Below are 14,932 nucleotides of genomic sequence, written 5' to 3'. Positions count from 1 at the left end.
ATGTTTATATATTGATAATTAAAAAAAAAAAAAAAACATATTCGGAGATGTAGTAATTACGACTTTGCGAAGTACGGTTGGAATTGGCCAATCACAAATGTTGTAAGATGCGAGAGGGGAGTGATGGTCTCTAGTCAGCTTTTGTCACGTCAACCAACGACTGTCATACACTAGGGTGACTATGTAGGTGATCTCCAGAATAATGTTTTGGCGGGTCACGTTTAAACAACTCTGTTGTCATTAAAAGGGCAAACATAACATTCAGGATGCAGATGAACTGCTTCCTGTATTCAGCATGATTTGGTGATTTACATCAAGCGAATCAGCTGTTGACAGGGGTCGGCTTTCCAGTGATCGGTCTTGTCACAAACACATCAAGTATTTTTACAGCGCACTCCTGTCAACGATTCTAGAATTTCGTAAAGTTGTCTGGTGAGTACAGCCTCATAATGCCATAAAATGATGTCAGCTTATCACAGAAGTTTATCAGCCTGGTACGTTATCCATACGTAAAGTTCATGGTTGTGATCAGCTATATACAAAGCTAGCTGTACTGTTTAGTTTTCGCTTTCCATGTGCAGTGCTTTTCAATAACAAGCATAGCAATTACTGAGCATAAATTGCCTCCTGTTGGCTAAGATGGGCAGGTGAAAAAAAAAAAAATCTATAACCATTCCTGGAAACTGCAGTAATAACTTCTTGCATTCAGGTAGGGAGTTGGCAAAGGATTGGTCAGAACAGTCACCGGTCATTTCGCCCCAGCCATACCGACCCACTGCCTGAGTCAAATCATTTCAACCATGACTACATCCAAAGAAAGACCACATCATCCCAACACCGAAAGCAGAATCATCCCAAGCTCAAAAGTAAACTGATCATTGATGACTCAAATGCGTGCATCTGTTTATGTTTCTGCATTAGTGTCAGCATAAGCGAGATCAAGAATACCTGAACAGCAAAATCTATGCATGCTCATTTGATACAAACTTCCAGCTAAAGATAGTCATTTAAAGTTGAAATTGATAGCCAACCTTAAAGATCAATCTGAACGGTTTGTGGTTTTTTTTTAGATATCATTAGATATAGGCAATATAAAACTAACCTGTAATTATGGATGGGTTTTGGAAGCTGAAATTTACAGGTTAGGTTTATATGGCCTTTATCTACTGATATCTACAAAAAAACACAAACCATTCAGGTTGGTGTTTAAGTGACCAAAGAATATGTGTTACTTCACCTAGACCAGTCTTTGGGCCTGGGATGATTTGGCTTTCAGTGTTGGGAGGATGTGGTCTTATTTGGGACAATGTGGTCATGGCTGAGATGATTTGGTGTAGATGGCGAGACAATATAGCTGGGGAAATCTGGTCTTGGGGTGAAATGACCAAAGCTTCATCAAAACTGGTTTCAAGAACTAACCTCTTCTAGTCATAAGCCTATGAAACCACAAACACCGCTGCTTGACTACTCCTCGTTGACAGTTTTCTTGCCGCTGCTCCACAACAGTTGCCCCCGGCAATGGACGGCAGTGATGATTCCAAATAGCAGTGGTGACTAGTCAGCTGTCCTCTGACGTCAACCACAACTGGACCAGTGGCAAGGTGGAGTCTACCAGCCACTGCCCCGCACTTCTTGCTGCCAGAACACAGTTGGCTCTTCTTTCTGTCGCTTGAAAGGACCAGCTTTTTCCTTACACCACACTATACACAACCAAACTGCAATTGCCAGCAGGTAGTGATATGTTCTAAACTGAAAGGGCCTCCTTTTCTCAAACCTGTTGCAGCGGCTGAAAATCACTCAGAGAACGTCTCTGCTGGAACAAAGGGAAAAAGCCTCGACTAAACTTCTATCTTAAGCTCATAAACATTATTTAAGGGTTGTATGAAGACTCGTCCTGCCAAGTTATCCACAGTGGCAAACTTACTAAACCTTTTGTAGTGAAGACTGGCGTAAGACAGGGTTGCATATTATCACCAACAATATTCCTGATGGTCATAGACTGGATTATGCGCAAGACAACCCAAGACAACACCGGTATCCTGTGGACCTTCACCAAACAGCTAGAGGATCTGGACTTTGCAGATGACATCAGTCTTCTAACTTATCGGCAAGAGCAAGCACAAACCAAACTGAGTAAGCTAACAGAGGAAGCAGAGAAGACTGGCTTAAAGGTCAACAAAAAGAAGACCAAAATGATGAGAATTAACAAGAAGTAGGAACTCCCAATCCAACTTCAAGGAGAGAACATCATGGAAACAGACCGCTTCACGTATCTGGGGAGCATTGTCAACAAAGATGGTGGAGTGAACGATGACATCAAAAGCCACATCAACAAGGCCAGGCATGTTTTCAACAGCCTACGCCCCATCTGGAACTCCCAAGCATTATCTTCCACAGTAAGACCCGCATCTTCAACACCAATGTGAAGGCAGTCCAACTGTATTGTTCTGAAACTGGAGAGGGAAAAACACCAACAACTTTGTCATCAGAAAATCCTCAGGAAGGCATCACACATTCTCTCTATTTTCTGATCATTTGTTGGCATGTGAGTTTTCATTCTTGCGGTCTGGCTGTAGGTACGCAATGCCTGTATGCAGAACCAATTGTTACCGCAACTTATTCATTCCATGTGCCATTAACTTGATAAACTCTACCGGCCATGATCTTGTACTAGCCTGAGGTAAACCCACTGTATCTGCTGTTGTTAGGAATATATGTGTGTGTGGTAGAGAGAATGTGTGAGACACACTATTTCAACACGATTTCAACGTGTATTTACATCATGTATTTATAAATATTATTTCTAGTATGAGCACGATCTTGAATTGCCGCTGGGGATCAATAAAGTTGTATTGTATTGTTGTGGAGTTGGATAAGAAAGAAGAAGAAAAAAACTAAGTATAGACCCAAGGTGTGAAAGTCAGGTAAATGTTGAAGGTCCCTTAGCAGTAGAAAATCAATTAGTTTGAGTATAGTCCCATTAATATGGCAACAATACCTCAGCAAGGGAAGAGAGGAGAAGCTTGCTATAGGTTTAGGTTGCCTAGCAGCTTATTGCCTAGGTAAGACATGAGAGTTGGGTATCATCACTTTCCTATTGGCAACTCTGTGTGTCGATGGGTGGGCTTATGCATGTGCACTTCCTTATGTTGTTTCAGATATCTATGGGTACGTGACTTCACCAATCAGCAAAAAGTCAATGGATGCTGTTATAGCCAAGGTCAATTCTAGCTGGTCACATGTGCTGGACTGGACCTATGCTGGGGTTGACTACAGCCTTCCTGGTAATGGAGGAGAGGACTGTGCCCGTTTCCTCAGTCCCACACAGCGTCTGCTGGAAAGTATGCTGGCTACGCTGTTAGGTCTTTTGACCATGCGGCTGGCATATCCTAAGCTGACCCTTCCAGCCACGAAGGTTCGTGTCTTGACAGAGAAAGAGACGACCTGGAAGCGAATTTTGCTGGTATTGATGTGCTTAACATGGGGGTGTGAGCTGGGCTTCAAATTTGCCACACGACAGATGATCTGGATTTTTAACCCATGTCATATAGCCACAGCAGTTCAGGTCAGTGTACAACATAAAAGAAAACCATCATTGCATGGACACAGATTCTTTTAAAGATACACACTGTCATTCTGTTGAAGTCTTTCACTGAAATTGCTGATAAAATTAATGGCTAAATTGTTATACTCTTAATATTCTTTAGCATAATATGAACTTAAAGGTAAAGGAATGTATGCCAGAATGAATGTTTGAGAGCAGAAGTTTAAAAACATTTGTTTCACATTGTGTAAAAGGAACTTTTCTACTACAGTTTTCATGTAGAGTTGAGATATTTTAGGCCATTTTCTGGGAATATTATTAGAGGTAAAGCTGTAAGTTTGCAAGTTTTCTTTTGTGGCTGTGTTCAGATTGTGATTAGCATGCTTTCTTTTCTTGTGGTCAGATCTACCTGCTGGCAGCAGGACCCAGCAAAGCTGTAACAGCTGTATTCCGTTTGCACATGCACATGTTAACTGGTGCTCCTATAGCCATTCTCTTTCCTGTCATCAACACTCGTCTGGTCAGTGTGCATATGTAATGCGTGCATTTGCATTGTTTGCATGCATGTGCATATATTTATTGGGTTAGGATAAAGTTTTGTTGATAATAATTTATATGAGAGAATTAAGTATGAAGGCACCACTTTTATTTGCTGCACTGGCAAACTTTAACATTTATCATGTGAGAGAGTGAGAGATATCTATGAGTCTTAATATAGCCCATCTGCCACGATTAGATTCAACATTAAAATATTTGAGTAGCATTAGTGCTATAATTTCAAATGTGCCATGGAAAAAAAAAAAACAGAATCAAAAGACTAACTAGATATGTTGATGGGTCATGTGTGGCATTAGTGTGCTTCTAGCTTATGATTTGCATGTAGGTTCTACAAAATGATCTGACCAACTGAAAGTTCTTAATTTACATTAGTAAATAAAAAAAATACAGGCAGTATGATCAAGTAGCTATAGTCTGATACTTGTCAGATCCATGTGGCCAAACAAAATTTGTCCTTTGTTCACAGCTGCCATTTGAAACAGAGGTCTATTATATACAGCATGTGCTGATGCTAGTTATTCCCTTCTACCTCATGCATCTTGGAGGTCAGTTACAGTTCAGGAGAATAGCTAAATAAAGCACATTCGCAGCTGTGTTTTGAAAATGTCCACAGCACATTAAATCTACAATGAGTGCTACAATAGATGTATCTGTATGATCCTTCTAGCAAGGTTCTGTGAAATATTCTATCATTTGATCTGTTCATCTATATTCATATGAAAACCTTTAATGCTTGAGCATTTTAATAGATTTTTCATTGTGACAATTTTTGAAAAAATGGTACCATTATTCTTTTAAATTTGCCAAGGAACACTGTATTAACATGGGATGCTTAAAGAAAGAATGTTTATATGTGTCGGAGAGAACCACATTTACCAGGGTGCTTTAGTACAAGGTTAGACTTCATGTACCTTTAGCACTAGTGGGGTTGTAGCATGAAATGAATCATGGTGCTATTGACAATGCAGATCCTTACATTCCGGAAAGACTGGGGGACTTCAGCTGGGCAGCCATGGCTGGGGGACTGCTCTTTATCTACCATTTCTGTCCACTGCAGCTGCTGGCACTGGTGAGCACCAGTCATTCTTTCCTCCACATCATTTAGATGTTATGTCTGTGTAAAGATTTGCATGTGCAAAGATTATTAAGTATTGATTGCCTGGTTTGCTGCTTTTCTTAATTTAAGACATTTTTTTAATGTGCTACTTTTTGTTTCTTGTTTTATCTCTTAAAAGTTTTAGTCAAATTTTGTATAACCTAAGACCATTCCTTAGATCTTACTGGTAGTGTTTATTGGTATTTTGAGCAAGAAATTTGCTAATAGCAAATCAGTGTATGGGAGAAAGTATTTATCTCAAAAAGAAGCTTTGATATTATTTTGGAACTGCTTTTACAAAAATAGTATAACAAAGAAATAAAAATTTCTAATAATGATAATGTATAAAATTGACTTTAATTACACATCTGTCCCTGTTGATGTTGGAGAAGATCTCTGTGTTGTGAGTACAAAAAAGTGATTTATCAAGTAGCAGTATGTTATCCAGCATTTGAATAGGGATAGGGTAATGATGGCATTAACAAGAGCTCAGCTTGTAGAATGTTAGTTATTATACTCATTAGGGAATATATGTTATGTTCTCAGTTTATTTCCCATTGACAGCATGTCCATGTGCCTTCTGTGCTGGTACTGGCGGTAGGTGTTTATTGCTTGGGATTTTTGCCCATATGCTGGGGTTTTTAGTTTTTGTCTTGTGTGCTGTGCAACATTTCTAAAGAGATCTTTGGCCTTAGTTTCTAGAAATCATCTCTTTCGTATAACCATTCCTCAAGTCTTTGCTGGCTTATATGGCATAGTAAAGTCACTTGGCTTTTCTTTAGTCTTCTTTCTTGTTGGCAGTCCTTATATAAGATCTTGTTTAACATAAATGAAAGCACAAAGCCAAACATAAGAAATTCTTATGAAGTCTCAGTTTTGAATTAGAAACCAGACAACACATTCACTACAAAGGAACCTAAATAGTCAAGTTTTTTTTTCTCGTGGTACATAGATTATCGTTTGTGCTTTTCATTTAATCTTCTAATAATAGGGTAGGATTTCTGTGAAAGTTTGCTTTACAATGAAAAGTTCTGAAGCACTAATCATCATTTATATGCTAACAGATTTGCTTGTAGTGAATATACCATATTATGCTACTCTATCACGTCCTTTGCCTCTAAATGTAGCAAATTGTATTTGAATCAATATGAAATAATCTTTTGGGATTCTTTTGCTGAAGAGGACAAGGCACATTGATTGCATTAGCTTTAGGTCAAAGATAAAATTATCCATTGAAAAGCAAAAGAAAAAAAGCAGGATTTCTTGTATCCATTAGAACCAAAGATGTAACATAATTTTTCTCTTTTGCAAAGCAGATTCCATAAATATCTTAGTTGAGATCACAGGTTTATAAAGTGCATTTGTGCTGTGACCTACAATGTTGCCATGAATCCTACTTTTTGTAGAGAGAGTGCTGCATGATGCAAATACGGTAGAAGCTTATAGGCTAAACATAGTTATTTAGTGCTTTAGGCATCACAAAATTACATTTTACAACCGAGACTTTGACAAATCTTAGACTGACTCAGGCTTCTCTAACAGCGACAGAATTCTGATTAATAATAGTTAGAAGACATAGTAGTCGTTATAAGAGTTGACATACTTGCTAACAACATAGTTGACCCTGACCAGCTCAGTCAGACTAGATGTGGGCAGGTATACTATGCTTGCCACACACATTGTGCTTAACATAGCTCCATATCTTAATATGATCATTAATAAGTTTGGACCGTCTCATTTATTACCAGGTCCTTCATGTGATCCAGGGGTGGGGAACTTTCTTTCTTCCAAGGGCTATTTGAATATTTATAAAATCATTTGCTAGCCATAAAGAATTATTAACTGAAAAATTAGCATGCTATATTTGGTCTAGCCATAGTTTCACCACTGTGTTTAAATTTTTGTAACTTATACAATCCCAGCCTGCCTGATGTTAAGTGTCCTCTCGGTCGCCCCAATTCAGGCTGTGGGCATTCAAGGAGAAACACATGTTACTGTCTCACCATGTACTTGTATGTTTTCTTTCTATCCCATAATGGATCTCCATCAAAATTTACATTATATTGTATTATGATAATAGAAATTTACATTCTATTAGAATTCACATAATATAAATTTGTTGTTACAAAAAAAAGCTTATTTACTGAATGTTGAGACCCATCTGCTGCTGCCTTGGCTAGGCTGGACCAAATGATTTTGTGGGCGTTATGTGGCCAGTGGGCCGGACATTCCCCACCCCTGATTTAATTCATGCAACCTGCTTTAAGGATTTATCTAACATGGTTCTTTTTCTTAAATGAGAAAGTGAGATGGTCCTTTAAGAATGGGGTCCATTTAATGTAGATCTTCACAGGTTTTGCCTATTAAACATGTCTGTATTAAGAGGGTTTGCAGCTGGTATGCAGGCTGTAAATTAGATGTGGCCCGGTAACAGAAATAATCTAGAAAGAAGATGTCTGCTTCACTTGGTCTAAACCTGACTTTGGCAAAGTAGTTGTCAGTAGTGATATAAATGTAATTGAAATCTTGGAGAGTAAGCAAAGTACAAGTGAATATTTCAGTTTGATTTTATTACTAACAATAAGGGAAAGAAAAATAGCCAATAAGCCATATGGACTGAACTGTGGTTTACCATATCTAAGGCACAGCATGTGGAATGCAGAGCCCAATCTTTCCTGACTTCACTTGAACCTTCCTGAAAAAATCACCTAGCCATTGCTGCAAAGTGGGCAGAACCCGCTCTTACATCACTTGAACCTTCCCATAGAAATCAGTTAGCCATAGCTGCTAGGTGTGCAGAGAGGGCAATTTTACAGAGACCTGGATAAGCCTTGAATAAGCAACCTCCTCCAAAGTCAAGCAGACTAAGCACCAGGCTGTGGAACCCATCCTAACCTAAAGAGACTACTAGCAACAAGAATATATATGTAAATTATGTGTAAATGAGAAGTTTGTAGATCAGTTGCCTGTTTATGATGTTTTTATTTGTAAACTAGTTGGGGTAGGTTAGTTAGCCTGGATAAATCTGCCGCTAAATCAACTTCAATTTTATGTCAAATGGAACACTTTTTTTTTTTTAATGTCCCTTCCCTAATTTGACAGGTTGACAGCTCATGTTTGGCAACAGAGGCATGGTGTTTCAAGTGAAGCCACAACACAGTTTCCCTGTTCTTTCTCATTCTGTCTCCCTGTTACGACCTTGTCCCATGAGCTGCATAATAGATGCATGTCAAAATGTTTTTTTCTTTCATTTGTAGCCTTTGATAGCATCTTAGAATGGAGAAAATAAACATGAAAAATAAACATGGTTCTGGGCAAAGTACAACAACCAAACATAGTCCATGACTGAACCACAAATGGAAGGAATATTTCTGCCAAATTTGGTGAGAATCAGGAAAATGGTGTGGATTTATACCACTTTGAGCTGCCATCGCAAACATACATCATTACACTCTGCTTTATCTATATGATCCTGGTATCTATCTACAGGAAAATAACCATAGCAAGTGTTTATAATGATCTTTGGATCTAAATACGTTCACATACCAGATGTTTTCAACTAACATATTTAGTCTTGACAGGGAACCTTGCCGTAACTTCTGCAGATATTTTACATTTGACTGGTCTTATGTCTGATAATATAAAGAAAAAGCTCAGCTCTTGGTGCTGATCTTATTCATCACATATTGGTTGAAGTTTATTTACTGGATTTTCCTCTGTATTTAACTCAGCTCTTTTTAGCATTATTATCAGAAAGAAAAATGAAGCCGATTGCATTTTTTTAAAACTGTTGTCCAGGCCATGTCATGATGTGTATATGACAACTTTTCCCCTGAAGTATAAAAATGTTAAGATCCTAGAATATCCAGGCAGCACTCTAACACTGAAGGACAGAATAAATGCTATTTCTGTCACATGAAAGTCACTAATCATGGTCTTGATGCTCATGCCTACTGTTTCAGATGAACAGTGATGTGGAAATATGTTACTTTAATCCTACTTTTTGCTATCCATCTTTTAACAACAGATTCTAGCAGCTTGCACTATTTGAGACGATACATGAGAAATATTTTAGATGGCTTTCTTTTTATTGCAGGCATCGCTGATCAATCTGAACAACATGCTATGTCCTGCTGTGTCAGACCCCTTCCATGGACCGTATTACCGCCTATATGCGATGGCACATCAGATAATCTTGATCCCCTCATTGGGTAAGATCTATGCAGCTCTGGCCCGACGTCTGGGTTGGTGTCCATACGAAGCTGAATCTTCTATCGCCATTCTCATCAAAGAAGAAATAGATTGTATGGATGTTTCATCTTGTCAAGAGGAAAATGACAAGAAAAAGCTTAATTCCAGTGTTTCTGACTGTGGAATTGTTGAGCAGAATGGATCAAGCAAATGGCAACCAGAAGAATCTTTTAGACTTGGGGATAAGGATTCAGAAACATGCATGGAGGAACTATGGCACAGGAAAGCTATCAGCAAGCTTGCCTGTGATGAATCAGATATGAATGATTCAGGGACAATTGAAGAAACACCAAGGAATGGCCACATAAAAGAAAAAGACCACTAATTTGAGCATTTCCCATTTGGTTCTTTCTCTGTCTGCTGTTTCCAGTTTTGTTTTGTCTTGTTTTGTTTGTTTGTTGTTGTTTTTTTTGCTAATTACCATATGTCCTTGAAACTTTGTTTCTTTAAGGCCCAATGCCTTGCACCCTCAATTTCTGATATTTCCTAGAGATTTCTATGGAAACAAACTATTCTTCCTTGCTCAGGGTTTTTTGTTTTGCTGTTGTTGTTTTAGTACTCATCCACTGTTATCTTTGAGCTGGCCAAGAGTCGTATACAATTCTCCATCAGAGAAGTCTACACAGTTCAGGTCAATGATAGTACTTAGTCAGGTAGTAGTTCAGATACTACTTTCAATCACAATTCTTCCAATATCTGATTGGATTTTATTGTTTCAACTGCTGTTTTTGATGCAAACAAAAAACAAAGTTTTCAACAAAGATTTTTTCAGACCCCTCATGTCTTGTATCTAGTTACAGATTTAGCTAAGAGTAAGGCACTTCTCAACTTTTTGTCACAAGTTCAGATAGAGGGTTAGGTTGTGCTCTTGTGTATTGCTGGAAATGTGAGCAGGTGTGGATGGTTGTACCAGAGGGTAACGATGTCATACAGTGCAATCATACTTTATGTGAAATGCTCAATGTGCTTGGAAAAATAATTTGTTTTATATGTAGGTCAGTGGGGGAATATGCATGTGCCTGAGTTGTGGTACCTGCGTGTGTGTGTGTGTGATGCATCCCACTAAGTCAATGCATGTTGTTACGCATTCCTAAAATATCTGTGTACAATGTACATAGAATATACAACCAGAAGATGTGTTGCTTTAATTTTTATAGTATTTAGTTTATATATTTTTGTCTTCACTTGGTTGATGTTAAATGTGATCCATATTTGTTAGTGCTGAGGTTCATTTTGCACCCAGTCCAAGACTGAAGGGTTATACATCTGATCTATGCACAACTGATTTATGATACATCACATTGAAATAATACAGATTGGAAGAAACTTGCTGATGTGAATGCTCGTTAAACCAGCTATGACTGTGGAAGTTTTCAAAATATTTAGTAGAACACCTGGCAATCTGATGGCTTTTTAAAGATGTAGTTGAAAAGTCTAAGTTTGTTGTTTAAAGTAATTGAAATGGAACAGAATACAAAGTCATAAAAAGTATCCTGTAAGAGACATGCATGAGTAAAATATGGAGAGGTATAACAGTAGAATGTGGAGAAGTATAACTGTGAAGTGTGGAGCAGTATAACAGTAGAATGTGAAAAAGTGGAACAGTCAAAGAAAGGCTTGAGAGATTTCTAAAAGTGCAGGCTTGCAGAAAGGTAAAAGTATAAACATGATCAAATGGAATTATGGTAGTTTGATAGTACTTTATGAATGCATTTAATGTTATCTTGTAGACATAGGTGGGACTTGAGTCAAATGAGTCATGATATAAAACTAGTCCAAGAACTTGCAAGAAAATTGGAATTTCTTGAACAGATACTGAGTGTTTCAACATTGGAATGTCTTTAACTGCAGTATTGGATGACATGCAGATACAGAGTATTTCAACAGTTGAGGTTTGTGGAAAATCTTTTGTTCAGTTAGACAACATTTTTGTTCACATGGTTATGCTGGCATTGAGCCAGATTTTCTGTGTTTTAAACACTTTATCATGAGTTTCTTCATTATCACTTTGTAGTAGCACAGTATATTTGTGTTCAAACAGAAAATTAATAAAACACAAATTATGCATAATCAACACTGTGTGGCATACAGTTAATTCAGGCAAGTTGTATGCTGATAAATTTGGGGATTTTATTTGTGACATTTTTCCCTTAAAGATAAATCTCAAGCCATTCTAAAAATAATTTTGCATTTATGCCTGATCTGGCAGAGGGATAAAGTTGAAAGTTAGTGCAATGGTGTCTGTCTCATCATGCTGTACCAAAGGTGTTCTTTCTAACTGAACATGCTTTAGTATGTGTTTAGCCCTCATGGGGATTCAGTGAAAATACTAATGCATGCAGGCAAGCACCCATACATATATCTACATATGGATACAAATCATAGACCTTGAATTTACCAGGTGCTGGATATTGGGAAATGACAATATATTTATAGTCTGATAAATGATAGTAGTGCAACCAGAGATTTCATGAATCTTTGAAGACAAGATGCAAATTTTTTTGTGCTTGTGATGTTATTTCTTGTTAATACCTGTATTATTCACTCAGGGTTTTTACTGAACCCAAGTCTACGATTGTGCAACATTAAATCAGTGTCTTGTGACCAAGCTCAAATGAAGCAAAAAGACATAGTAACACTTGCTGTTTGGCGAAACATCTGCATTTGCATAGGGATACTTTTATATACAGCCAATCAGTGTGTTCTTGTCTCAACTTTATCCAGTAATTAAATTATCTTAAAAATTTGTTGCTTATTGTTTATTTGCTTTCTTAAGTTATTTGCATATAAAGTTGCATTCTTTTGGACAGATGATTCTTCTGTCAAGCTTGCTTCTGGATTATGAAGCTAGATTACTGCTTTAACATTTCACCCATTGATCCCCACTCCCAAAATGACATGTTCCCAACACTGTTATTTTGACTAAATGTAAATCTTTTGTTACTGCACTAACCAGCTAAGTAGTGGTTATGGGACAATAGTCTCTGGGTTCAGAGGCCTGTAATGCCTGTCTCAGTAAGCACCATCGATGACATTGATGGTATTTTGGTCTATAGCCATCCGTAGATGTTGGGAGCTTTCGCTTTCACTTCTTGCTTCTCGGGGTAATTATTACAAGCATCCATGAGCATCATGATGGTTGCCATTTTAGGTGATTGTTAAAGTGTAACTTGCAAGCTTTTTACCAGCAGCAGCAGTATTCTGGAGGCTTTGTTTTATTAAAATCTACTAAAATGTGATTTTGTTGTTGGCAGGGACCACATTGTATGATCTTTTCCACAAGTCTTTTGTAGTTTATATTTGAGAAACTGGTGACATTGATTCACCTGCTTAGTGACTTAACATTGTATGTCATTTATAATGGAAACCGTGACAATGAAAAGAATTCAAACTCGTTAGCAGCAAACTGGTTACATTCTGAAGCAAAGTTCATGCATGCGGGTTTTGTAATCTGTGTATGTTATCTAACAGGTACCTTCAGTTTCATCTGTACATGTGGAGTGGTGGAACTGATCATCTTTGATCTAATTCTCACGGTGATTGAATTCTCAGATTGTATACACAGTTTTATTTCATTAAAATTGCTTTTAGAAAATATCTTTTGAAGAGGAATTTAATTAATTTAATTCATCAGTGCACATACTGGAGAGATAGACATGCTTTTTACCATATGCCAACCTCTTGCTCAAGATTTTGAAGAGGGCTGTGACAAAAGCAAGGGATACTATACTGCCCACCTCTCTACAGAGAACCATGTGCGGAACATAGAACTCAATGAGTATTGACACCAGAACCTCATCAGATATAGTGATGTTGCTTTGGTTGTGGTTGAGGTTTTTGTAATCTGAAGTCTCTAGCTTTGTTGGCATCAGAGTGGTTATAGTCTACAATTTTTGGCCTTTCTGCTACAGTCACGATTGGTAGAGATTTCACTGAGACGTCAGATGTAAAAAATCTAAACATGATTTAGCTAATTGAAGAACTTCATAACTTCTTCATAGTCTGCAGTGAAAGATACAAGATGATCCAATGGGAGTGAAAAGATAGATGAACAGAAGCAGCACCGGACAGTGCAAATCATTACTGTGCTGGTGCAAACAAAATTCTTTGAGTGGTGCCTGGATGTAAGTTTTAATTGTTGTTAAATTTAATAATGTGGACATGCTAATTTTCAAAGTGTTCCTTAATGTTGTATTTAATCATTTGTTTACATTGTACTTTTTGTTCAGTATTAGCTGCCACAGACAAACTCTGCCTGATTTGACAATCTGCACCTTGAGTCACAAAGATTTGTTTATAGGCCAGACACAGTAGGTTTTTACCATTTTGATTTTGATGGTTTTCACACTTGTGACCAACGCCACTCTGTACATGTCTGCCTGCCTCTATAACTGAGAAGTCAGCAAGTCCAGATATGCTAGGGAGATAAGTTGTACTTTTTTGGGAGGACAGGAAGAATGGATTGTGGCCTAGTCACTGCTGCAGTGAATAATCACCAGGGTTGGCAGGTGCCATATTTCTATGGGACTAGTTTAGTCCTTGTTACTCCTCGAGAAGCATAGGTCGTCCGACTCTATGGGACTAACAGTTTAATAATTTGTGCATCGAACTTTGATAATTGTGGAGATGGATGGATTTTTTATAATGGATGAAAGACAAGTTTCATGTAGCACAACAGTACCACAGTGTTATAAAGTTCCTGTGATCTTCCTGAAGTTTTATTGAGATTTCTGTTTGCTATTTATAGTTTTTTGTTGTTTATTGGTTTTCATTTTAAACATTCTCCTGTTTATGCTTTGGAATTCTTGTTTTTAAAAAGTTATCAACAATACCACAAACTGTCTTTTTAGGTCGTGTTCAGTGGGTAGTCCCATTTGTTATATTGTTGTAAACCATGAATGTTTCATCCTCAAATGTGCATTCATTTATCATTTTCTTTCTATGGTGCTTCTTGGCCCTATAATTCTTGCTTCAACAAATTTCTATTTCTTTTTTTTAAATCAGATTTTCTTGTAGATGAACATGGTTAGGGACATTGGATATTTAAAAGCACATCAGTTTGTAAATAATTAGTCCCTGTTTCATCATTTTTGTTACCTCCTTGGCACTAACTACGAATGTCAGACTTGGAATTGCAAAATAGTTCATGTTAGAGCAACCTATTTGATCAGAAATGCAGAGTAAAGCTCAAGGTTAAATCCAAGGAAGTTAAAACTGAGATAATAGTCCACCAATAAAGCAGATATGACATACTCACTGGTAAAGAGATTTTGGCGACTTTTTATTTCAATCTGTTGCTCCTTTAATTTGTGGTGACGGACTATTCCTGTGTGAATGTTTATCTAAAAGTGTTCTCCTTTTTTTACTGTAATTATTGTGTTTATCTCGACTGTTTGCATGTAGTATGCTGTGTTGAGATTTCGTGGGCCTGCTGTGGTTTGCCTAAAGATTAAATTCTAAAAAATGAAAATGGTTTTTTGCGT

At 37.5% G+C, this 14,932-nt stretch overlaps 1 protein-coding gene across 4 annotated transcripts; it reads left to right on the top strand.

Moving 5' to 3' along the window:
• The first annotated feature begins 79 nt into the window (after window positions 1–79).
• LOC112554759 (transmembrane protein 164-like) lies at window positions 80–14,919 on the top strand. 4 transcript variants are annotated; one of them, XM_025222752.1, is made up of 8 exons: window positions 80–432; window positions 710–866; window positions 3,159–3,565; window positions 3,948–4,064; window positions 4,569–4,647; window positions 5,071–5,171; window positions 5,763–5,795; window positions 9,295–14,919. In XM_025222752.1, the coding sequence occupies exons 3-8, from the start codon at window positions 3,200–3,202 to the stop codon at window positions 9,772–9,774; spliced, it is 1,176 nt and encodes a 391-aa protein (XP_025078537.1). In that variant the 5' UTR covers window positions 80–432; window positions 710–866; window positions 3,159–3,199; the 3' UTR covers window positions 9,775–14,919. The 4 variants fall into 4 exon arrangements, 3 of the variants coding, with proteins under 3 accessions (XP_025078537.1, XP_025078536.1, XP_025078539.1); XR_003097313.1 differs by lacking the exon at window positions 710–866 and adding an exon at window positions 8,456–8,581 and having other exon boundaries at window positions 82–432; window positions 9,295–9,431; XM_025222751.1 differs by lacking the exon at window positions 710–866 and having other exon boundaries at window positions 82–432.
• The last annotated feature ends 13 nt before the right edge of the window (window positions 14,920–14,932 follow it).

The sequence above is a fragment of the Pomacea canaliculata genome, linkage group LG14 (assembly GCF_003073045.1).
Source record: "Pomacea canaliculata isolate SZHN2017 linkage group LG14, ASM307304v1, whole genome shotgun sequence".
Taxonomy (NCBI): domain Eukaryota; kingdom Metazoa; phylum Mollusca; class Gastropoda; order Architaenioglossa; family Ampullariidae; genus Pomacea; species Pomacea canaliculata.
The sequence above is the reverse complement of the archived record's forward strand: the minus strand, read 5'-3'. Positions and strand labels throughout refer to the sequence as shown.